The sequence below is a fragment of the Talpa occidentalis genome, unplaced genomic scaffold (assembly GCF_014898055.3).
Source record: "Talpa occidentalis isolate TD23 unplaced genomic scaffold, MPIMG_talOcc4v2.1 talOcc4.11, whole genome shotgun sequence".
Lineage (NCBI taxonomy): Eukaryota > Metazoa > Chordata > Mammalia > Eulipotyphla > Talpidae > Talpa > Talpa occidentalis.
The window spans coordinates 71996947-72021697 of NW_023601104.1; the positions used below are offsets into that span (position 1 = coordinate 71996947).

At 52.2% G+C, this 24751-nt stretch overlaps 1 protein-coding gene across 5 annotated transcripts in view; it reads right to left on the reverse strand.

Moving 5' to 3' along the window:
* The window catches only part of SPTB (spectrin beta, erythrocytic), a 157364-nt gene that overhangs the window by 15563 nt on the left and 117050 nt on the right, over nucleotides 1–24751 (reverse strand). For all 5 annotated transcript variants that reach the window (XM_037503503.2, XM_037503504.1, XM_037503507.1 and 2 more), the window contains 21 exons: nucleotides 24047–24164; nucleotides 23023–23181; nucleotides 21878–22180; nucleotides 21058–21208; nucleotides 19566–20436; nucleotides 18348–18485; nucleotides 14048–14804; nucleotides 13606–13808; nucleotides 13408–13498; nucleotides 12088–12234; nucleotides 10569–10832; nucleotides 9969–10175; nucleotides 9465–9554; nucleotides 6670–6948; nucleotides 5984–6114; nucleotides 4968–5172; nucleotides 4346–4720; nucleotides 2773–3017; nucleotides 1654–1792; nucleotides 1144–1228; nucleotides 209–405 (listed from right to left, as the gene is read on the reverse strand). In XM_037503503.2, the coding sequence (XP_037359400.1) occupies nucleotides 209–405; nucleotides 1144–1228; nucleotides 1654–1792; nucleotides 2773–3017; nucleotides 4346–4720; nucleotides 4968–5172; nucleotides 5984–6114; nucleotides 6670–6948; nucleotides 9465–9554; nucleotides 9969–10175; nucleotides 10569–10832; nucleotides 12088–12234; nucleotides 13408–13498; nucleotides 13606–13808; nucleotides 14048–14804; nucleotides 18348–18485; nucleotides 19566–20436; nucleotides 21058–21208; nucleotides 21878–22180; nucleotides 23023–23181; nucleotides 24047–24164 (5155 nt within the window). The remainder of the gene's footprint in view (nucleotides 1–208; nucleotides 406–1143; nucleotides 1229–1653; nucleotides 1793–2772; nucleotides 3018–4345; nucleotides 4721–4967; nucleotides 5173–5983; nucleotides 6115–6669; nucleotides 6949–9464; nucleotides 9555–9968; nucleotides 10176–10568; nucleotides 10833–12087; nucleotides 12235–13407; nucleotides 13499–13605; nucleotides 13809–14047; nucleotides 14805–18347; nucleotides 18486–19565; nucleotides 20437–21057; nucleotides 21209–21877; nucleotides 22181–23022; nucleotides 23182–24046; nucleotides 24165–24751) is intronic.

Consider the following 24751-nt stretch of genomic DNA (forward strand, 5'->3'; position numbering starts at 1 on the left):
ACAGAGCCTACTCTTGGACCACCGTTCCCTAAAAATAACTCGCACATACCCCAGCGTTGCCTTTGGAGTTATCCCCTGATGTTATTTTTTCCAAGGTCAGGGCCCGCACCTATGCCCTCTGCACTTTCACCCCTGCCAAGGTCATTACACTGACTAAGGAGCTCTTGACACAAGGCATAGCTCTCTCCCACCAGGGCCTCAGGCTCACCGTGGTAGGCTTCTCCAGGGCAGCAAAGCGCTCTGCCCAGCTGGCTGTGGATTTCTCAAAAGCTTCATGCCTCCTGATGAGCTTCTCCACACTGTCCACTGTGTGTCCAAAGTCCCGGCTGGCCAGGTAGGGCTCCTGGGCGATCAGCCACGCTTCGGCCACAGAGGCATCCCTTGAAAACTGGCACACTTCCAGCACTGCCACGGAGAACAAGCCACACACTCACACCAGGGACCTTTTAACACCCAGGGGTCTGCTGCCGCCAAGGTGCTGGGCCTTAGAGACGGCTCCTTAGACACCCACAGGGCTAGTGGTCAGAGGCCAGAGGTGAGCACAGCATCCCTGAGCCAGGGAACAGCTTGCTGCCTGAGCCACTCCATCCCCACTCTGCACCCCATCCTCATCTCCATCTATTTTAAAAACCAAACGTAAGTAGATGTCTCCCTTTGAGCAATCTTCTGCCTTGAATGCTTCCTCTCAGCCCTGATATCTCACATAATTGTGCACTAGTAGTCATTGGGCTGGTCCAGTCCTCCTGGGTTCTGGGCTCCTGAGTGGGGGCATTTTCTCTACCTCTCCCCTGTCTCCTGCTGTGGAGGACAGAGCCCCTTCTGTGCCCGGATAGTCAGCTCAAACCTCCGGGACGCACTGGCACTACACCCTGGACCCTCTCTAGGCAGCAGCTCTAGAGGGACACCAGCCTGGCGTGAGGTGGGGGCAGGTGGGGCAGCGGACGGAGAGGGAACGGGGTACTCTGGCTACAGGTGGGCTTCCTGTGGTGTGTCCACTCAGGTCTTCTGTGGGGACACTGTGGTCCTCGGCCCTAGAATGGAGCTAATGAATGGTACAGTGGTACAGCTTTTCCTGAGAGGGTGGCATGGTGTTACCCCTCCTACACTGGCCCCCGGGCTCCCTAACTCCCAGGCCACACTCACACATGCGGAGCCGCTCCCAACGGGCCTCCCACTTCTCGTTCATCTCCTTCCTCCTGGATACGACCTGCCGCAGTTTCTCGCTGATCTGTGGGAGGAAGGGAGAACAGCACAGGCTTTGTAGCCCTTCCACCATCTGAGGCAGGCACAGGTAGGTCCTGCAAAAGCTGTGAGGCTTGGTCACACACACCTATCTTAATGGCCCTGACACTGGCCAGCTGTGCGGCCTTGGGTAATTCATTGACTCTCTCTGGGGTTCATGTGCCTCACCTAGGACACAGGCACCACCAATTCCAAAGGCCGCACACCTGGGCATTGGGTGGGGTATGAGGCTGTTCTCTCCACTCAGCAGTAGCTCCTGGAGTGGGCTTGGGGGCTCTAATCCCTGGGTATGCACATAGTCCAGGGCTCCATGAGTGAAAGAAAGATGAACCTCCTTGGAGAAGCCACAGCCCAAGTCCCTCCCAGGAAGTGAGGAAAGGACACGAGGGGCTCTCGATCAGCCTTCCTTACCTCCTCCGAGGCCTGGTGTTGCCGCTGCAGCAAGGACTCTCCCAGCTCCAGGCAGGCGCTGAAGTTCTTGCTCCGGGTCTCAATCTCTGCCCTGATGCCCTGGTGATACTTCATGAGCAGTTCCACTGAGGAGACATCCCTGTGCGGCCAGGGGCAAGGTGCGGGAGGGGTTCGGGAAGGAAATACTGGGTCACTCTGGCCTGATGCTAAGCACCAGCCAGGGGGGCTACCTCCCGCCTGCCGGTGAGTCTGGACCCACTTGCCCCTCTCTGCCCAGCCAGGGAAGCCTCTGCCAGCCTGGCCCCAGCAGGAACACTGGTGTCCTAGCCTCTTCCCGGTCAGGGGCCAGGTTGGGGGGGCAGGGGCACCCAAATCGGTCTGGGAATGTTATCTGGTCATAAAAAGGAATGAAGTACCGACACACGCTACAGCATGCACGGAACCTGACAAGACTGTGCTAAACGAAAGCAGCCTGATTCTGTTTATAGGGAAAGTCCAGATTAGGCAAATTTAGAGACTGAAAGCACATTAGTGGATGCCAGGTGCTGGGAGAGGGGGGGAACAGGAGGGATCACTAATTAAGGGGCACAGGGTTTCTTCCTGGCGTGACAAAAACCTAAACTTTGTAGTGGGGATTGTACGACAGTGAATATATGAACCACTTTGAATGGCTGCTACATATGGTGTGTGAATTACATCTCAATAATGATGTTAAATATAAAGGCCTGGCCACCTGCCCCTTGGGGGCAGATGGACAGTTATGGTCCAGCAGTAATTTGTGAACATGACACAAAATGCAGAGTGTTCTCTGCTGCTATCCCTCATGGACAATGAGCGCCCTCCTCTGCACCCCCTACCTGCCCGCCTCACATGCCAGTGCCTGGGGGAGGATGAACAGTCTCAGACTTGCTCAGCTCTGGATGTGGGAGCTGCTTATTTTCATGGATGGCCGTGGAACCCGCCCCCTCTCCAGGCCCTGATGGCAATATCTTTCTTGCCACTCTCAGCACTTCTGTATTCTCAGGTCTCAGGTTCTGTGTACCCACAGCCCAGATGGTTCCTCCAGGGAGGAGCCCCAGTGCGTGTCCTGGTCATCCAGCCTCTGGGGTGTCCCCTCACCTGGGTCTCTCCTGGGTCTCGATCTGCCGGATGATGCTCTCCATCCAGGAGAGGAGGTCGCGGACCATGCTGAAGAAGCGGAATTTGTCTGCCGTGTCTACCAGCTGGGTGCGGCGCCCAGCACAGGCGTCAAGCAGCGCCTGCCAGGCCGCAGACACCTCCTGCTCCTTGTTCTGGATGGCGTCTGCCTTCTCCCCTGCGTACGCTGTCTGCAGGCGGGTGGCCACGTCCTGGAACTGCTGTACCTGTGGTCGGGAGAAACTGGATGTCATTCCCCAGACAGACATGTCTCAGCCTGAGAAGGCCGACGGCTGCTGTCTTGTTCTTGCCTCCCTCCGCAGGGCACTGCAGGACCCAGTCTCCTCCAATGGGTGCTGGAGAAGAAAGCACCTTGCTTTGGCATCCCCTGGGCTTTGAGGAAGATGTGGGAGTGAGCTGGGCACTTTGCCCTTTGATTTCTTTGTAAGTATGGTAATAGAGTATGTACTAAGTATTGTTCTAAACACTTCATGTTTTTATAACTCTCTACATTCACTTAAAGTACTGTTATCTGTTTTTAAGATGAGGAAACTGAGGCACAGGAAGCTTAAGAGACTGGCTCAAGGTCACTCTGCTTGTAGAGGGGTGTGCCTGGATTTGGAAGCAGGCTCCTCAGTCCCCATTCTACCCACTCTGCATGCCCTCTCCAAGGAAACAGCTGTTCAGGCCAGTCTGAGGCCAGGCCCATGGTGCTACAGTCTCATCCCTGAGACCTCGGCGATGGGGGGGTGGGGGGGAATACCAGCCTCAGAACTCGGACTTCCAGGGCACAAGAACCACACACCAGGCCTACCTCCAGCTGGAAGACAAATCGTTAGGAGTCCCCCTTCCACGTGAACCTAGGACCTACCTTGGTGTTCCAACCCTGAGCCCCTCTGGGTCAGTGCAGGATGGCAGAGCCCGCCATCTCTCTCTTCTCCATTGAAAGCCCAGGAGCCCCCAGTAGCTCCTTACTCTTGCCCTTGCCCTCACTGCCATGTTGTGCTCTGTGGAACCCTACAGCGGCTCATCATGGGGCACCCAGTGATGAGTGGAGGGGGCCTGGTGACTCAGGGCACGGAGTCTAGATTCAAAATATCAGCATCTGACCCTGGCTCCACTTATTTGCATTTCCCCAGACAACTCATTTATTACCTCTGTGCCTTGCTTTTTTCATTATAAAATGCAGATAATACTAGTACTATTTCGGAAAGTGGCCATAAAGGCTCAGTGACTGCACATATTGCTTAGAAAAGCACTATATACATGCTCACTAATAATGCTGTTGAACACCAGAGAAACTGCATTTTAAGGTATTTTATACATCAGATTTTTTGTAAGAATTCAATTTAAAGAACTACTTTAGAATGTCTGAAAGATACTGCTCCCTGCCTTCCTGCCCTGCCCTGTAGCCTCTCTAAGGAGGTGACATCACTTGGACCCCAACCTAGGGCTATCCCCCTCTGGAAGCCAGGAGAGACCCTGACACCCCTGGGCCCCCTGGGAAGTTGCTCATGGGGAAGTGAGTGGGCAGAAGGGACAGGACAGGCGGTACCTGCACGCCCAGCAGGTGGAGCTCCCGCTCGAAGGCGGTGTGCACCCGGTGGAAGGACTCAGCGGTGCTGGCATCCAGCCCCACATCCTCAGGCAGCTCGCGATGCTTCTCGTCGATGAGACCCAGGATCTCAGCGCCTGTGTAGAAGTAGCGGTGCAGGTCGTAGGAGGCAGCCAGCAGCTGCATGCGTGTGTCAATGAGCTCCAGCAGGTCGGCCCACATCTCGTTCAGCCCGTCCTTCCACTCGGCAATGGTGGCCGCCTCGCCGTGGCCCGCGTCGATGAGCCGCTCGATGATGGCATTTACGTTGTCCACCCGCTCCTGCCCAATTGCCCCAGTCTCCCGGGCGAAGTCCCGGAACTTATCCCGGAGCAGCTGGATGTGGGGTAGACAGAAATGTGGTTATTGGGGCTCAGGGGTGGGGCACTGTCATCACACTAGCTGCGGACTTTTGCTGAAAGCCCCTCCAGTATCTGAAGCTGGGAGTGCTCACACCTTCCCCAGGTGGCCTAAGCTCATGCCCATGTGTCTGCCCCTCTGTGCAGGCAGCCAGGGCCTGTGTGTCTGGATGACTCTGTTGCATCAGAGCAAGACAAAGATGGTGGACACTGTGAGTACTCACCGTTACATGGTCAAAGTCTTGCCCCATTTCTGGGGAAGAGGCCACCAACTCCTTTTCTGCAATCCACTGCTCCAAGTCATCGGCTTCCCTCTTCAGCTGGAACAGGTGGTACATGTTCTCCAGCTTGCGCTTGCGTTCCTCTGCCATGTCTTTCAGCCCTGCATACTGCTTGTCCACCTGACCCTGAAGTCTGATGATCTGTTCCCTGGAGTTCAAAATAAGTTTTCAGAGATAGCAACAGAGAACCCAGAGCAAGCAGCTCAGAGAAGTCAAGCTCCCTCCCCACAACCCCGTGGCAGGGATGGAAGAAACAGTGGTGACTTTTCTGGGGAAGAGCTGGGGAGAGAAGGATTCACCCTGTGATATCTCAGGGGTGTATTACTCTGGGAAGCTCAGACAAAGTGGGGACCTTCTGCATTATTTTCCCAAGGAGGCTGATGGAACAGTGTGCCCTGCTTAGCTCTGGGGGGGATGTGTAGAGCAGGGGTGCAGCCCTCAGGGCCAAGGACCTGCAGCTGTGGATGCCTTAAAGGCAGTTGAGGACAGGCCCACACTTGGGGCAGCCTGAAGCATGTGGCTCAGTGGACTTGGATCTGGGAAGAACCCATACACCTGAGCAGTTCAGGTTCCTCCTTCACCCCTACATAGTGACTTTGCTGAGACACTGTAGATCCTGAAGTGCCTTCTGGACCATGAAAGGAGAAACAAAACGAGTCTTCAGTCTCTTAGCATATTCTACCTCTTCAAAGGAGTGGAGCCCTTGTTTCACCAAGAGGGAAATTTGCTCTTCTGGCTCTGACTGGTCTCCTTGCAAACAAGGCCTGAGTTAGCTCTGTTTGAAGTTACTCACATAAAACCAGGCATAATCATCAGCAGTCCAAAAAGCAGTTTTCTCAAACCCATGTTTTCCAGAAAAACTTCCTCTTTTCCCACTTGGACCCAAAGGGACACTGGTTGAAGGAGCCCCCAGCCTGAAGGCCGTGACCTGGCCAAGTTGCCCCCATTGGTGCACGCACCCCTCAGGGTGACCTGCAGACAGCAGGGTCTGGGCCCGTCCAGCCAGCTGCTTGATGTTCCTCCCATACTCCTCCACTGCGCGCTGCTGCCTCAAATGCCGCTTCAGCATCACTACAGCGCCCTCTTCATCCTAGGAAGCATGATGGTCAGGGCGGGTGGGAACAGGTGCCAGAGGTAGGGATAGCCAGGCTGCGGGGTACCCACAGAGCAGGCCCCAATTCATTTTCCTGCACTTATTCCACATAATGCGTGCAATCCACTTCTCTCCATTACCTGGATGCTCACCTGAGAGCTACTCAAGTTCTCTCCCAGGCCCAGCCCCACCTCTGTTCCCAGGAAACTTCCTCTCTCATTTCAGCTTTTACAGATCCCCTAATCCCCCTACCACCACAGCAGAGCAGAGCAGCAGAGTCCACAGCACAGGAAAGGTGAAGCAGCCTTGGTGTGCAGCCAATCTAAGCTGGCTAATGGGAACCCTAGCTACAGCAGCACGTGTGCTATAAGTGGGTATTCTCAAGAGGTGGGGTATCTTGAGGAGGATGTACCAACAGAGAATAGGCAGAATCTGGGGGTCCCTGGTTAACTTCCTCCTGCCCTCACTCTGCACACATCTGGATTTGCAGTAACCCACATAGCCTACCCATCCCAGCTTTTCCCTTGGTCTTGGCACCCTGCGTGAGCTGACCTTGGGGGTCTCATCAGAGATGACATAGAGCTCCTGCTCGCTGATCCAGGCCTCAGCCTCGCCTGCATCCAGGTAGTACTGCTGTGCCTCGCTCGCATCCCTCAGGCGCTGCAGGCGGCTGGTCGCTGCCTCCCGCAGGGTGTCCCAGGAGCCCTGCAGGTGCCCCAGGCGCTCCTCAACGTCCCGGCAGTCGATCTCGGCCGCCTCCACCAGCTGCTGCCCTCTCTGTAGCACATCCTCAACCCGCGGTGCGTGGCCCAGGATCTCATTCTGCAGCGTCTGAAGCCGAGAGGAAGGGTTCAGAGGGGGGCCCTGTCCCTGGGTCGGGTACCTGGGTGACACCCTGGCCCCCCTCCCTGCTCCAGCTCAGGAAGCTAGAGCAGAACAGGTGGTGCCATAAAAACAGCCATGACCACATGCCAAGCCTGGCACTAGACCCTCCGCGTCCTCCCACCTTGATGGTGCCTTCTGAGATGAGCACCCAGGACCCATTGCGGGTGAGGTCACCGGTGGGCAATACGTGTACAGCCAGGATGCACTCGGGCCTCCCTGACCTGGAACCTATGCTCCTGACTGTGCCTTATTTGTCCTATGTTTCAGCAGAGGTTGGTTTCTGAGCTACAGGAAAGCAGTTTTAAATGGCCTCTGATAACCTGCTCAAACAGCTTTCTCTCCATCCCAAGCAAAGGTCACAGTTGCCTCTTGTTTTGTTTCCAATTTCTCTCTCTCCAATCTTTTGGGAACTTTGTATTATTTCCAGTTTGTGCCTCTGATCACCCAAATGGCACCTTCCTCCCACTCTCGTGATGGAGTCAGCATTTATCTTTAGGAAATGTGCCCCGTGTGTTACTCTCTTTCTGGGTGCTGAGGCCTGAGGCTAGGTGCTTTTGTGCATATGGGCCCAAGGCTCCTTACAACTCATTTCTTTCCTTTTACCTTTTCCCATGGTGTCTAAAACATCTGGAGGGCAAGGCCGAGAGCAGTACCCGTGGGCACTACTGGGACTAAACATTTAAAATGTACAGAAACAGCAAAATCTCCAAGTGACCTAATTTGCTGAAATGCATTTTTATACTTTATGCTTGGAATCTTGATCTTGGCAACCTCCCATGGTTTCTGCAATTGTTTTCAAACAAGCCATGGGGTCTGCTCCACTTGCTTTGGTACTTTCTGTGCAATCCGATGACCTGTGCAAGGTATCCTAAAAAGGTGCTGCTTTGTACACAATTCCTTTCTAGGTTCCTGTGCTGTGTGCTTACTTATGTCGTCTTCCCTGACATCATTCATTCAATATTTATTACCTTCTATATACTAGAACCTGCTTTGTGGTCTAGAGACAACATGGAAACAAGATCAACAAAACTCATGCCCTCATTCAGCTTATGCTCTGCTAGAGGAACAGGTGGTAACATGTAACCAGATGGGTAAATACACAGAACAGGTGCTACACAGTGAAACCCCATCAAGATGAAGAAAGGCTACATGGTGTGGTGGTGGTGGCTGTAGATGGGGAGTAGGAGGGACCTTTCTGAGGTGACATTTGAGTGAGACGTGAATGATGTCAGGGAGGTGGCCACACGAGGACAGGGGGGTGAGTGTTGCTGGCAAGAGGGAACAAGTGCAAAGTCCCGGGGTGGAAGCCAGTTTGTACTGTCTAAAGGCCAGAAGAAGGGCAGAAGAGTTGGGAAACTCTGAAGGAGGACTAAAGTGGTGAGAGGAGATTTAGACTAGGCAGGGGCCAGGTCAGGCAGGACAGTGGTTCTCAACCCTGGTTACTCATTGAAAAACACGCCAGGACCCCATCCCCACAGACCCTGATCCATTGATCTGAGGTAGAATGTGGGTATTCATGAGCTTGGAAGTTCCCCAGGTGATTCTAATGCGCAACCAGAGGGGAGCCTTATTCATGTGACACCTGATGGATTTGTTCTAGTTGCTATGAGAAGCCATGAGGGCTGTGTTCTCAAAGCCCCAGTGTGGCAGCAGCCTCAGCAGCCACCCCTTACCCAGGATCTTGATAGAAATGCAGACCATCAGGTGTTATTCCTAGAGTCAGCAGATCTGGAGTGAAGCCTAGTCAAGCGCATTTTAACCAGACTCTGGGTGAGTCTGTCGCACATTAGAGTTTGAGAACCACAGTGGTAGAGGGAGTGATCAAGTGGGATTTAGGTTTTAGCTCAGCCAGCCTAAAAGTTTTATTAGGGTAGCCTTGCTCTCCCTAGAGATTACCTTCCCTCTCTTGGTGAGGGGAACCCCATCCATATTATCTAGCCCTTTCCTATAATAGCAAACGTCAGACGGGTGAGTTGAAAGTCTTTGTTAGTAGCACTTACTGAGGCTAGAATGAGTCTAAGTCTTCAGTGTTAGAAAGACTAGTTGGCTTATTTTACAACTGAGGAAACTGAGGCTCCTGAGAATACTGTTTTCTACCAGCCCCCCTCCTTTAATTGGGAGCTTCGATGTTAACTGGGCACCCAAATCTACTTCTTCTAGCTTACTTACCTGTGCCCAGAATGGCCTCAATCCCAAAGCACCTGGCTCCCCACCCCCTCTATGGTCCTTCTAGAATTCTCCGCCATCACCAAAGTTGCTCTTTCTGCTGACACTACAAATACAGACTGGAGCCCCATCAGCTACCTACAAGGACAACACCTTGCTGTTACTGGCCTTCTGCAGGTTAGTACTGGAACTCTCTGGGGCAGGATGGGGGTGGGGTGTGGGGTGTGTGTGTGTGTGTGTGTGTGTGTGTGTGTATGTGTGTGGTGGGGGGACTGACCAAGTGAGGCAGGACGTACCTGGTTCTTCTTCATGAATAGCTGCACGCTTTGCAGATTAGTGCCATAGTCAGCCGACTGGGCCAGTGGCAGTCTCTCCTCCACCCAGAGCTGTAGGTCCAGAAAGCAGGGACAGCAGATGACAATGATGGCCTCCCTTTCCCGAGCTCTCACCATGAGCCAGACAGAGCTCTGCCTGCCATCTCCCTGGTTCTTCCCAACATCCCACTAAATTTTATCCCCCCTTTACAAATATTTTGAATTGAGGTTCCAAGTAACCTGTGTGGTGACCTGTGATGTAACTGCACCTTACACTTAAGTCTGCCCGGCCCCAAAGCCCATGAGAGTGAGTTACATTCAAAATGCCCTGGCTTTACTTCTATATTTAATGCAATCATCACAACAACCCAGAGATAAAGGGGTGAGATGGCCAGACATCTGCTACCAAGAATTTCCCTGGACCGCAGCCAGCCACACTGATGTGGCAGCTGCCAAGGCGGTGGAGGGGGGTCATGGCCCTTGTACCGTCTCATCCTCTAAGTCCCGGCTGATCTGCAGCTTGGCTCTAGATGATTCCAGCTGCTTCTTCCTTCTCCCCAGGGGCTCCAGGAGGTCCAGGAACCGCTTCTCAATGCTCAAGTCTGCATCTCCCGCCTCCTCTCCCAGAGAGGGCACCTGGGCGAATAGCTCTCCCAGCTCCTCCTTCCGCACATTCACTTGGTCTTCCACACGCTGGGGACATAAGGTGACAGTGTCAGCACTGGTCTTGGCACCTGTGCAGCCCTTTGTCTTTCGTTATCCGTACATCATCTATCCTTAAAGGCCCAGCTCAGCCTTCCTCATGAAGTCTCCCTGATACCCCCTCTCATCTTTCCCTTCTCTGAGGCCCCGCCCGATACATCTCATGTAGCTTGGATCCCCACATTTGGGTCCCTACCTGACATGCTGCAAAGGGGTAGAAAATGGGTTATGAATCAGGAGACATTTTTGCTTGATAAAAGCAAGTCCAGCTGAGTTTCAGAAGGAATACTTATTTCCAGGTGAAGTACTTACTTCTAGGTTTCAAACTTGGTCCCCAAGATCCCTTCTATTTCAATACTCCAGGTCTACAACCCCCTCACGTGCCTTCAGCTTAGCCAACATCCGGTTGACACTGGTCAGGTCCTTGCCCGGGTCGTCAGACCGTAGCTGGTCCTCCATGGCGCTGATCCACTTGTTGAGGTCAGCATGGGTCTGCGAGCGCAGATCAGAGCTCCTGGCAGCTGAGAGATGTTTGGCCTTCTCCTGCGTGGTGGCCTGAAGCTCATCCCAGAGCCGGTGCAAGGCTTCCAGCCTCTGGGACACCACGGTCGTAAACTGGGGCTTCTCCTCCATCAGCTGTTTTCCTTCCTGCATGGAGGAGGAAGAAGAGCGCTCACCCTGAGGCCAGGTGGCCCTGGAGCAGCCAGGGCTCCAGGTGGTTGCAAAGGGCTAATGGAGAGGAGGTCACAGAGGCAAAGAATCTGCCTGGTAGCATGGCGAGGCTCAATTGAAAGACCATGCGCCCTCTGAGTTATTTGCAGAAGGTGGGACAGGGAGCTCATGTTTGGGGTAAATGACTCAAGGAGACTGCAGTATGGGAACTGCAGATAAGGATCAGCGGTACTAAAATATTGGGGGGTGCGGAATGATCTAAGATCTAGCCATGCATAACCAGCATGGTGACCCCCAGGGAGTTCCACCCTCGTGATCATTTCCCAGAGGTTGTGCACTAACCTTCGGTGGTGTCTTTTACTGAGTTTGTCTTTATTGGTTTTTACTTACATAAATGTCCCTTTTGGGGGAGGGTGTACAGTATGTGATATGACTTGGGCTTAGGAATATAGACCCAACTGCTAACACTAGTATTTATCATGCAAGTGTCTAATAATTGCCAAGCACTATTCTAAGTGCTGTATACTCTTTTAAGTATTTAGTGCTCACAATTCCATCAGGTAGGCTCTATTATTATCCTTACTTTACAGATGAAGAGAATGAGGTGCAGGGAGGTTGAGAAGTTAGTCTGGCTTGGAGTCTGCACCCTTAACCCATATGGAACACGACCTGAGGTGAACCCCGGGGCTGCTTCTTCCTGCACGCCCACAGCAGGGAGGAACAAAGCACTTGGTTGCCAGAGCTAACACCAGCTCTGGGTAAGCTGGTTATAGAGGGGATCCTGGGGTCCCCATCTTCGAAGGGGATGGATGACCACTCCCTGTTGGTGCCCCCCCCCCCATCCAAATGGTGAGGCCACTGGTACCCTGGACCATTCTGATCATCTCACATATTTCCCCGTCCCTTACAAGACAGTGCTCTGGTGAGAATAATGGAGGGCAATCAGAGACAACTGCTGTCCTGGCACCGGACACAGGAACTGTGGCCTGGGTGTCCTCATGCTCCTGAACTGTCCTGAGATTTAGGTGACCCAGAAAGGCACTAATTCTGAGCAGCTTCAATGAGTCTGGAACTCTGGAGGTTTAACTCCTACTAGCTACAAAAAGTCTTTTCACTTCCAAGTGGAATGCTGTCCAGTGAGATTGGTGAAGCCTCTATCAGACAAGCATTATCTGATCTAGTCCCCCACCCCACCCCCAGCTACATCCCTTCCCCCATGTGCTTGACTTGCCGCATCGATGTTCTCCAGCCACCCTTGGTGCGAGGCCAGCTCTGCCACAAACGCCTGATGCTTCAACCATATGTTGTGAAGGTTCCGCGCCTCATCATAGGAGACATCCTGAGATGTCAGCAGCTTGTCATTGATCCAGAGCGTGAGCTGCAGGCAGAAAGAGGGGGTGCTGTCATCCCCGAATGTTTCTCCTTTGGCCAGGGGCTCAGACAGGAGCTGCTGCCCACCTCTGGCTGCAGAAGGAGAAGGCCAAGCAGAAGTGTGAGTACAGAGGAGAAATACTCTCGAACATGGAGCCTGAACTTCAGCACCGGCAACTCAAGCCCTGGGTTAAAATATGGGCCCCGCCTGTCTTCTCCACCAGAGTGTGTGCTGTGTGACCCTGGGGATAGTTATTCTTCTCTCCACAGTTCCAGGACTGAGAACAGACCTGGCAAGTTGCAGGAACTCAATGAGTGTTTAGTGAATGGAGAAGAAACCCACTGACAGTAAGGTGAGAAATCATTAGCCAACACAGAAATGGTCATCTGAGGAAGAAGTCAAGGGCAAGTACTGTAATTAACAACAAGAGAACTGTGATGAGCATCCCACATTCCCAAGATGTCCTAGCATCATACAGAGTCTGGTTTGTGCCAAGGGCAAAAGTAGATGAAACAGAACTTCTTGGGCTGAAAAGGAGAGGGTATGAAGGTGAGAGCAAGAGAGAAGTCAGAGAAAGTTTTGTTCCACATGGAAGTACTACTAATGGAGGGACCGGGAGTGTAGGTCAAGAACTTCTTTCTACAGCTCCCCCCAGGCTGAGCAAGGAGCAAGCTCTCCAATTGGGAGGCTTGTTAAAAATGTGTTGTTTTTTTTTTTTTCTCATTCTGATCCATCTGGGCCTGAATGTGGCCCAGGAGTCTGCATTTAACCTGAGCCAGGACTGGGCTCCATAATTTGCAAGGTCAGTGCAAAGTAAAAATGTTCAAACTTGGTAACAATTTCAAGATGGCAATAGCAGAGCATTAAACTAAGTTCAGGGCCTTCTAAGCATGGGACTCTGTGAATGCACCAGTTTTACTTCTTTGAAGCTGGCTGGTCCTGACCAGGGCTCTAGATGATTCTTAGGCTACCCATTGACCAACCAAAAGATAACTTTCCAGATTAAAAAAAAAAAAAAGGGAGAAATAGGGTGATCTAAGCCACCCAGTTCTCAGAGCTCCCACTCATGCATCCCAGACCCCTGAGTCAAAGAGGATCCCCATGGCCATCTCACCCCTGGGGCACTTTGCTCTGAGAAAAGATGCTCTTGTGAAGTGCCCTGCCTTGCTGCAGCCTCACCTCCTGGCAGTTCTGGAGAAAGTTCTGGAGCTCCAGGTTGTCTCTCAGAAGAACTGAGCCCTCCTGGGCCTTCTCATCATTCCTCCTGTACCTAGAATGGAAGCCAGCAGCACAGTCATGACCATATCGGGCCTGGGTCCTCAAGCAACATGGCCAGCCCTACCCAGTTCCTGTTGTGATCCAGGGGGTGGACAATACCTGTCCTCAATCAGCTGCACCTTCTCCTTTATCTTGTCTGAATAGAGGTTTCCCTCGGCGACCAGCTTGTTTCCAGAGTCCACAGGACTCAAGACCTTATCCCTATTGTTCTCCATAGACACCAAGAAATCCTCAAACTTCCGGATCCCAGCCTCTGCAGCTTCTAGGGAGTCTGGGGGCTCCAAGTGGGCCAGAGTATATTCCTGTAGAAGCAAGTTTCCAGACAAGGATGAAGATAAACCAAGGAGGCAGTGGGGGTCTGCCAGGCAGGAGCACCCAGTGCAGCCACCAGAGACATGTCCCTCTAATTAGTGGCCAGAGAGAGCCCAAGAGAAGCATAATTTGGTCCCTGAACTCTCTAGCACATTCATAGACCTACCAGGGCATGGCTGTGCCCCTCCCTACCCTTACCCGCTACCTACAGTCCTTAATGTCTCCCTACCTGGTTGCTGAGGATGGCTTCAGCCTGCTTGGCATCTTTTTGGAACTCCTGGAAGCCAAGGCACTGGGCGAGGGAGCGGCCACGGCTCTCCCACATCCGACGCAGGGCATCCCAGCCAGAATCCAGGCCTTCCAGTCGCTGGCCCAGGAGCAGGTACTCTGGGTCTGTCTGGCCATGGATCACCTTCTCCCCAGATGCTTTGACATGTTGGTAGCTCTCTTGGTGCCCGTCAATCTCGTCCTTGATGGCTGCATGTTGCTGCAGCAGCTGCTCGGCCTCTGGAAGGGACTCAGGTGTGTCCTCGGAGGCTACAGCCTTCTGGGCCATGGACAGCCAGGCCTGGAACTCATCCAGATCCTGTAGGAAGGCCTGCAGCTGGCTGGCCTCACCCAAAGAGGCCTCCTGGCCCTGCAGGGCTCGCTGTAGGCCCTGCCACAGCTCTTCCACATACGCTTGCCGCCGGCCAATGTCCTCCTTGAGCTCAGGGTGGGACTGCATCAGCCGCTGTGACTCCCGCTCCAGGGCACCCACGCGGGCTTGGATGGCAGCCACATCGCGCTCCAACCCAGACAGCTTCCGCTGGATGGCGATGACACCCGCCAGGTCCCTGCCAAGGTCCTTTGTGGACTCTACTACCTTCGTCTTGTCCGTGATCCACTTGCTGGTCTCCTCACAGTCCACACAGTAGTTGTGCACCCGCAGGGCCGAGTCCACAGCCTCCCGCCGGTCCGAAACCATGGTCTGGAATGCCTGCCACCTGCCACGGGGACGCAGAGACACTTTCTTCTTAAGTCCTCCCAGATTTCCCACCAGAGTCACCCCCCACAGACCTGGCACACTGAATAAAATCATCTACCTAACAAAGATCTATTTTATCCAATTTTGTGCAAAACATGTGAACTACCAATCAAACCTTTCCATCAGAGGGAGACAAGCAACGATGTGATTCTGTATATGGTTGAATTTCAGGTAAACATGTAATTTCCCCAGTATTTTAAACTTCAAGAATGCCTCAGGACATAGGGTCCCACTGCCCTAGAGGAAATGCCTAAGCCCACATTCAGGGTGTCTGGGACATAAAAGAAGTGTCCTGGGCTCTAAGAGGAAGGAGGCCTGGGGAAGACGAGGAATGAGAGGGAGGGGAGGAGCTGGGATTACAATTAGAATGGATCGCATACTCTCGACCTTCAAGAGCAGGACTGAAATGATGCTGGGAGATACACAAAGGCCTGACATAAGTCCCGGGAGCCTGGGGTTGGAGCCTCTTTGAAAGAGCTGCTCACCAGCCCAGCCTAACACTGCCAGGGACACCTCTCAGACCCAGGTTTATTTAGAAGCTCACGAGAGTCTGCTGAAAACTGATTGGCTAATTGAGCCCATCTTTCCCGAATATCTTTAGCCTTTGGGAGAATAGGCAGCCAGACAACTTTGCTCCAGGAAATATGTGATTTAGAGAGAACTTATGGCTCATGCTATAACTACAGTATAAACGTCTATGTACACAGCATGTACTAAGCAAAACAAATCAGGAGCTGTCAGGAGTACAGGGGTGACAGTGGCAGGTTTGGTGGAGGTCATCTGAGCTATATGTCAATGAGACAATCTCCAGTTCCTTCACTGGGGTGATTCACTGAAGGATGGGGCCCTGAGTCGCACTCATCTTTGTTGCCCCCACTCCTGGGGATGGAGCTGGAGGGACTGGGCAGACACGCTGTATAATACCCATGAAGGGCATGGGTGAGACATCAGCAGCCAACCTGGTAGGAAGATAAGCCTGGGAAAGATCAGGGACACCAGAAGAGAGCAGAGAGAGAGCCCAAAGACTTCTTGGCTCCCCTCCTAGACCAAGAAGTCCCCAAGCTCTGGGAATTCTGTGCTGATACACAGAAGATGCCAAGGCTGACAAGTCAGGCGAAAGGAGGTGAAATTTTTCTCTGAGTTGGTTCACAGCCTCTATGAAATGATAATGAGGCGTCCAGGCGATGAGATCTCCCAGCCCCATCCAGAAGCCACCGGAGAGGGTCTGGCTGTGCCCCCTATTAATAATACCCAGGGGGATTTTCTAGGCCTTCCTGGTGTGGTCTCATACAGCCACCAAACAGAGGCCACACCAGGGATGGGCTGGGATTGGGGTTCAGGGTGCCCACTTTCCCTCTTGACTGCATCATCTGGAGGGAGTGGGCAGTCAGCACCAGCGAGGTCGTATCAGGAGTCCAGGTTTGACCAACACCATTAGAAAGGTGTTAGTCACCTGGAATGCACATGGTGGAAGGTCACCGTGTATTCAGTAAGTGTTTGACAGAAGTATATGCCAAGCTTGGCAGAAGATATTTCAGATGTGTCTGTTTACTTATTAACCATTTATGGTACAATGATCGTGTACCCTGTGCCAGGCAGTGATGAGGCTCTGGGAATACAGCAATGCATGAAGCAAAGCGAGCACAGACAAATAAGTAAGACTATAATCCATCAAGGGGTGATAAGTGCAATGAAAAAAAAAAATCAGGTAACAGAATAGAGGCAGAGGGGCTAGGTGGGGGAGGTATGTGATTCTTTGGATGGGCCTGACAGTCATTGAGGGCTACTCCAAGAAGCTAATGTGGGTGCTGAGACCTGAATAATAAGAGGGTAAAACAAATGGGTAGATATCAAAAGGACACTCCAAACAGGGAACCTCAGATGGTTAAACTCAAGTTACTCAAAACACTGTGAGCAACATGTGAATGCAGAGCTCTTCCTTTGTTTATACTCTATTAGGAAGGTTCTTTAGCACAAAAGTGATTACAATGCAAGACTGAATGCAAAGCTCTAATCCCGTACAAACGAGGAAATGAGAGTTTTGCATCTGGGACACTGGGATGGAAGCAATAGGGACTGACCTGAAGATAGGCAGGATTTGGACTATGTAGTTGGAGAATGCCAACTGGTAGGGGGAACGGAAGAAGGATGGAGGTGGAACTGTGGGTAGAGGTGAAGAATGACAGTTGTTTTTTTAAAATATTTGAAGAGCTGTCACAAGGACAAAGAATCTAGGAAGTTGTGCTCTCAAGTGTGCACACATTTCAAGGCGGCAGATTTCCACTCGATGTGAGATTGAGCTTCCTAAGCAACAAAGGGATGGGCCACATGGGAAGGGGGTGAGCTCCCCATCTCTGGTAGTGCTTGTTCAGGGGTACAGCTTTTGTGGGGGACACAGCTAGACCACGTGACTTCTCAGGAAGCTTTCAATCCTCAGATTTAATGCAAAACTGAAAACCCCAAAGCCTCGGGTTCTCTTTTTCTCACCTAAGCACGGCAAGTTCCTGGGTGCATGCCACTTAGGTGTGGCTCATTAAGACCACAGATGCGTAGGTGACGGGGCTACCTGTCTGTCTCTCACAGGTGCAGCCCCATCATCTCCAAATATAAAGAGGAGCACACGAGGCATCCTCCTTCTCTGCAGAAGAGTTAGGGGGGACGCTCCTGAATGGCAGTCCCATCTTTGGATGCTAAGACCATCAGCCCTTTTTACTGACTCCATAGTATTCTAGCCACCCACTACACTTCCCATAGGCTACCACTAGGGTCTCCACTGTACTAACCCCTTTTTCCCCAACATCCCCTCCCATACTGTCCAGATTGTGCCAGGCAGGGCAAGGTTCAGGCACCAAAGGAAAGAGGCCCAGAGCTGGGGAGGTGGTGAACTTGTGACATGGTGTATGCAGGGCCCCAGGTAACAAACAAGGGGCACAGGTGTGTGCTGTCTTCAGAGCTCCCCCAATTAGGCCTTGTACAGAAAGCCAGCACCCCATCTGCAAAGGCTCCTCAGGGGCTGCTTTTTGTTCTGCCCACAAAGCATGCTCAAGGCTGCCTGCTAATTCTCCTCTTCATTCAAGCCAGCCTCGTTATCAATGCTGCATTGTGGTGCAAGCAGGGGCCTTCCTTTATGGACAGTACTTAAGAGCTCTCAGAAAGCACTTCTCCCTGCCTAAGAACATAGAAGGAAATGTGGCCTGGGTACCATATGGCCTAGTTCTAACTACAGTGCACTCAGAATGTCTCCTCCATCACACAGGACATCCCCTTATCCCCCGTGCCCCCAGGAACACAGCTCCCTCCCTCCCTCCATGGGCTGGTCACCACACACAACCTTCTCTTCGCTGCTAAAGATCCAGTGTAGAAGGAGACAGTGGCCGAGAAAGATTTTGAGGGCACAAGCCTGGCATCACATAGCAGGCCTCCTGTCTTTTGGGCCTCATTCCCCAGGGTGTCTCAGGTGCAAAGAGAAAATGCTCCCAGCTCCAGCCCTCGCCCTTCCCACCTGGTGTTCAGGTGGTCCTGGTACTGCTTCACTTCTCCACTGCGCGGGTGGCCACTCTCTACCAGGCTGTTGGCAGCCTGATTCACGCCATCAATCTGAGCCTTCAAAGTCTTCATCTCCTGGTCCAGGATGTCAAACCTGATATGACAGAGAAAATGAGGATGAGTGAGGTAGCAGCAGCCACTTCATGGCCAGGGGCCATTCAGTTTCCAGAATGTGTAGCTCTTGCTTTCGCTGTCCACCTCCTAAATACACCTGGGCAGGTAAAGCGGGGTGGTGGTGAAAAAGAGAAAGATGTCAGTGCATCCTGGTTCATGGATCCCATTTCACAGTTTAGTATTTCCAAGACCAGGTGAGGAGAGAGATGGTTACTGACCATTAGACCTCTGGCTTAGTAGAGAGGCATAGAGGAAGAAATAGGTATGCATTTTTGGGAGGTAGAAGAGGGTGTCAATTGTCATGAGAACACCCACCATGCCTCTACGATCTCGACTGCTGCTCTTAGCCCCTAGAGCCACTGCCTGACACCTTGACTTGAAGGACACGCTCCCAGCCAGGTGCTCTGTCCTTGGATAGGAGAAAGGGAGCTGCTGAGGGAGGGGGCTGTAGTTATGACAGCTGACCCTTCCAGGAGAAGAGTGGGACACCATGGCATGCCCAGGGAGTGGCTTCTCTTCAATTCCCTGGATCTATGCTTGGGATCCTGGGATGCCACACAGACTGGGGGTAGCTTCCCCATGCCAGAATGCTGAGGGGCTCTCAACCCCACAAATAAGAGTGGCCTTGTAGACTGCCGGTTTACAAACTGTTCTCTGCAATCCCTGGGGTGCAGAGACCGAGAACTGTCTCTATGGGCGGTGACAGAACTAGAGCTAGCGAGGTCCTGGCCTCTACTTCCTCCTTAAATCACTTCAGTCCCACTTCCCTCTGTGTATGTCAGGAATATACACAATTCATTTGAACGAAAGCTGCATGGCTTAAAAGTAACTGCAGAACTGATCTACGGAGGCCCCTTCATTTCAGTTTGTGAAAATTTGTGGGGTGAAGCACCCAAAGCCACAGAGCTGGATCAGAGCTTGTGACTTCCGGCTTCTGCAATAGAGGGCATCCCAGGGCCTCTTAAAAAGACCCTGGTTGATTGAGAGGCTGTTACCATATGAGGCAGATGCTGGGAGACAGGGGGTGCAGGGAGAGAGGAAGAGAAGGGCCAGCTCTGACCTGTGCTGCACGACCTCCAGGTCCTCCAGTGTGTCTGGGATTTCCATCTGGGCCAGCCACTTCTCCTTCTCACCCATCCATAGCTCACAGGCATCCGTCTCCCCAAACACTGTGTACAGGTCCAGGGCATCCTGCAGCCTCTGCCGACGCAGGTCTGCCTGCGCCACCACCTGCTGGTACAGCTCCCGGAGGGCCTGCAGACGATTGGTCACATCTGGAGAATCCCGAAACTCCTGGGGGAAGTCCTGGGCCTGATTTTCCAGATGCTCCATCACCCCACGGCTCTCCTCCAGCTCCTTCAGGAAGTCCTTGTGCTTCTTCCCCAGGGCCCGTGTGGCCCCTTCATCCTGCCCAACGTCCTCCCCTGAGAGCAGCCGATGGGCATCTTGTAGCCAGGCTTTCAAGTCGTCCGCATCACCCTGGAACTGGAAGAAGTTCTCAGCATCCTGGAGGTTCTTCTTGCGAAAGGCAGCCAGCTCCTTGAGCTGGTCCCACTGGGCAGACACCTCCTTGATTCGCGCCTCGATCTGTGGGTGTCCAAACTGCTTGCGGGCAACCATGGCCTCGGCCTCCTGAAAGATCTGCTGCAGGTGGGCGTCCAGCCCTCGGAGCTCGTCCTCAAAGGCCTTGTGCTTGCGCTGCAAGATGAGTACGCTGGTCAGGTCCTTGCCATAATCCAGCGAGGAGTAGATCTGCTCCTTCTCCTTGATCCAGCTCTCGGCCTCATCCATCTCCCAGAAGAACTTCCAGAGCCGCTTGGACTGCTCCAGCTGGGCCTTCCGCCCAGCTGCCATGTTGCTCAGCTCCTCGAAGCACTGCTGCAGGTGACTGACACGGTCCTGGATGACCTGGGGGTCACAAGGCTGATATCCTGGGAGGAATGGCAGGGGGAAGGGGCACAAAAAGGGTAAGGGCTTCATTTCCAAGCAAGCTTCTGATTAGTTGTCAGGCTCAAACCATTCAATCTCAACCTGCTATATCACTAGGGTTTGGGGGTTGGATATAGGGGGTCCCAGTTGCTCAGTGGGCAGGCCAAATTCTTTAAAATTATCCCCACTAAAACTTCAGGAATAAGGGAGGTTAAAAGATGGGTGAGCTCTTAGTAGAAAAGCACAATGTGAAATTATTTTTTTAAAAATCCAAGACATACATTTCAAGATGATTGATTCTTCGAGGCCACAGAGTCTCCCATTTAACACCTGAGGCTAGAAACCTAAATTGCCTCTACTGTAACTTGGGCTGGCACAGAGAATGAAAGCAGGATGATGCCTTACTGGTGCTTATAAACACATTCCGATTATAGCTGACCAAAACAGTTGCCTGCTCCTTGGAGAGTTTTGCTACCCTTCAAGCGCCTTTCTTGCCTCATCAGTCAAGGAAAGAAGCAGAATTCTAAAACTAAGAGATTTATCCAAGCTGGGTGGTGGAGTGCTAGCCAGAGGATGGGGCTCTGACTTCAGAGGCCTCAACAGGGAGACATTCTTGGCCTCACCTTTCCCCTCAGTGAACTGCAAAGTAGCCGCGGTAATGGCCTTCACTTTGTCCCCTTGGATGGCAATGTCAGCCTCCATCAACTTGTGCTTCTGGAGCAAGTCCTCGACTTCCAACAAGTGCTTCCCAAACTCAGCAGACAAGATATGAGCCTGGCAAAAAGGGAGGGCAGACAGGGTAGAAGAAATGAGGAGAGATGAAGAGACCTCTCCCTGCAGGCACTGTCCATGCATCTGGGCCAGGGGGAGTCAGACGCAGCTGGAAATGGCTGCTGCTCAGCTTGGAAGAAATTACAGAGCAGGTGTTCCCACTGGGAGAGCCCGTCAGAATCACTCATGGACTCCTGAGTCCCACACTCGATCGCCTGCATCTGTTTGGGTTTAGGGCATGTTTTTAGAAAGCTCCATGGTCAGTCTGATGTGCGTCCTCAGTTGGAAGCCACTGTGGTAGAGGAAGAGGAGAGTCAGGATTCAGACTCTTGGTTGCCCTTCTCCTAAGGGGAAGAGGTGTCTGGACACTTAAGTGGAGTCAAATCATGATTACACTCAGAGCCTGATTCTTCAAACTACTGGTTAATACCTGTCTCTTCTATGCCCTGCAGGTTGGCACCTGTGCTACTATGAACCCAGGATTTCTTGATTACTGGGGATACAGTGACCTGGGCTGGTAACTCATCTAGAACAGAATAAGCCAAGCAGTCTGTTCATTCTGAATTAGAGATGGGATTGACTTAGAGGTGTCTAACTACAGGGCCCTCATGAGGTCTGATCTGGGGGCTGGGCAGAGGGCAGAGTGGGGCACAAGTGGTCCCTGGGGCCCACCTTGATCTCGTCCATCCAGTCAATGCTGTGCAGCATATCCTGGAAGAGCTTCTGAAGCGCCAGGGTCGTCTCCAGTCTCTGGCGCCGCGCCCTCAGCAGCTCCTGCAGGTAGTTCCACAGGCGCAGGATGTTGTCCTTGCGGGCTGTGATACGCTTCTGGTCGTGGTAGTTCTCCTTCTCCAGCTCCTGGGCCAGGTCCTCCAGGGCTCTCACCCGCTCCTCATAGGCGGCCGTGTCCGTCTCGATGGCTTCGTGCTTCTTTTTGGCGGCCTCCACAGCTGCCAGGTCATACCCGAAGTTATCCTGTTCCGCGGTGGAGAAACAGACAGCTCGGTCAGGCTTCCCCTGGCGAGTCCCCAAATGCACAGAAAAAGCAAGTCCCTTCATAACAACTGCTGGAAGGGAAAGCCGGTCCCCAAGCAGTCAGTTCTGCTGTCTTTTTCAGCCAATCTGATCGGAGCCAAGTTCCAGAGAATAAATGTCTCGCAAGAACCTTGAAAAGCAGTTCGAGGTTTTACTGACTGTGCCATATGTGTGGGTAAGGCTGTGTGCATATTACTAACAGAGCCCTTTTGTGGCCTGCCTGTACCCGTCACCCTCCCCCAAGTGGCCCCACCCAGTTCTGGGCAGGAACACCTGTGCTTCCTTGGAAGCCATGAGCTGTAAACAGAAGGCTCGGCTCCAAGCTATTGAGGTACACACACACTCTCCAGTGCTCTCAGAATCCGTGCTTTCCCTTTTCTGGGCAGAATTTAATTGGTTCCAAGCTCCAAGTGAGAAGGAACAGATGCTCTAGCAGAGAAATCAGCCCTGGGGTCAATTTTAAGCTAGTGAAATATGACATGGTCCTAGAGCCCAGGCCTGTTTTCACCAGACACCTTGATGACCAGCATTAGCTGTCACTGGCTCATTAGCTGTCACCAGCATTAGCTGTCACATAAGACAACTTTCAGGGGCATTTTGGGATTGTGAGACTCTTCCCTAAAAGTGAGACTTAATAAAACCCTGGAGCATTGCTTCCGCAGATGACTCTTAATGCACCTGATCTCAGGGGGCAGACAGTGAGTATGGGGAGAGACCTCTCCTGCTGCAGCCAAGAGGTCAGCTTCCTCTCCCCTGTCTCCCTGAAGGGGGTCCCCTACTACCTGGGCCACAAGGCGTTGATTTTCATTGAGCCACGTCTCTCTCATGGCGGCTTTTCGGTCAAAGCGCCGGGCCAACTGCTCCAGCTTCTCCTGCCGAATGAGCTCATTTCTCAGGGCTAGCTCCCGCCGATACTCTGCTTCTTCCAGGCTTTCCCAGGCCTGCACAAGGGACAGGGAGAATTCTTGGCACAAGAGAAACACCCAGCTTTGGGGGCTTTGTCTTGTCAATCTTGAGTGATTTCAGGAACCTGGGGCAGAGCCTCGTGTTCTGAGGTGAGGTGGTGGACGATCAAAGATCAGCGGCAATCTTTCGGCTTTCCTATCCAGGCCAACCCCAGGTTCAGGGAGCACTGGTCGTGCCCTCCCAATTTCCCCTAAACCTGCCTCAGGTTCTTGATCTAACAGAATGGTGTTTGTCACTGTGGACACTCAGAAAATTCTTACGGACTAGCCTATTAGAATTCCAGGTGGTAAGACTCCAAACTTCTATAATATCATATATAACTAGCTCTGGGGCCTCTCTGGTGGCCTAGTGGTTAAATCTCAGCACGATCACCATGACAATATGAGTTAGATCCCTGGCCAGGGAGCTAACCCCAATGGTGCAGCAGACCTCTCCTGTCTCACCCGCTGCTCCCTTCAGCAGCGTATTTCAGTAGATCCACCTGTTCTCATCCCCACTCTGTCTTTGGTGAATCCTCTCAACCCCCACACCTCTGGCCTACACCCCAGTTCTTCTATGCAAAAATAAATAAAATCTTTAATAATAATAACAACAATAATCAAAACCAAACTAGCCTGAAAAATAGACTTGAGTGTCTGAAAAGAAGGCTGAATTGATGGATAGTGAGTGGAGTGTGACCTCTTAGAACTAGGTTTAGACAGCATCCCAATAGCTAGCATATGTCATCAAGACCACCAAGGAAAGGGGCTTGGTTTAACCCTGACAAGTGACGATCTCTTGTGCCCACGTCAGGAACTCTGTCAACCCATTGGCAAGGTGCAATGGAAAATGCTGCTGTACCCGGTTGATGTCAGACACTAGTTTCCCATCATGGGGCGTGTACACTTTCTGGTTGTTGGCTCTCATTCGGGACTGGATGGTAAAAAGCAGGACTTCCAGATTTCCTTTCTCCTGAAACCTGTCAAGAACACAGAAATAGGTAGATTAGTGTTGAGATCCCCAATGGCCAAATTTTTTGCTGAAGCCAACCTGGAGCCCTGGCAGCGTGAAGCTTGAATAATGAAGCATATTTCTCTTAAACACAAAGAAAAAGTAAAGAGGATGGATAGGAGATGGATACTACTATTAACCTGTTAATGTAGCTAACATACTTACTGAGATCTAGTCGGAGCCAAGTCTTTATGATACAAACCAGAGAAAACAAAACAGCTATCTCAGCATTTGCTAATCTAACATTTGCTTCTACAGGGGAATGGCTAACCGGGGTATTTTGACAATTCCTGTAGACGGCAAGTTTTATCAATCCATACAGAGAAACTTTTCCCTGTTTTGCATATGATGAAGATATTGGAGTAGTTTTTTAGTTTTTTATTGAGTGAATTGATAAAACCTTAGAAGCAGCATTACCCATGTAAGCACATCTTGCAAGTGAAAACAACTACCACCTGAGTTGTGATGAGCCAGCACTCCAGACAAGCCAGAGGTCAGATGCTCCGGAGAGGGGAGGAAAGGCTGGGCTTTGAAACTGGCAGCGGGAAGGGTGTG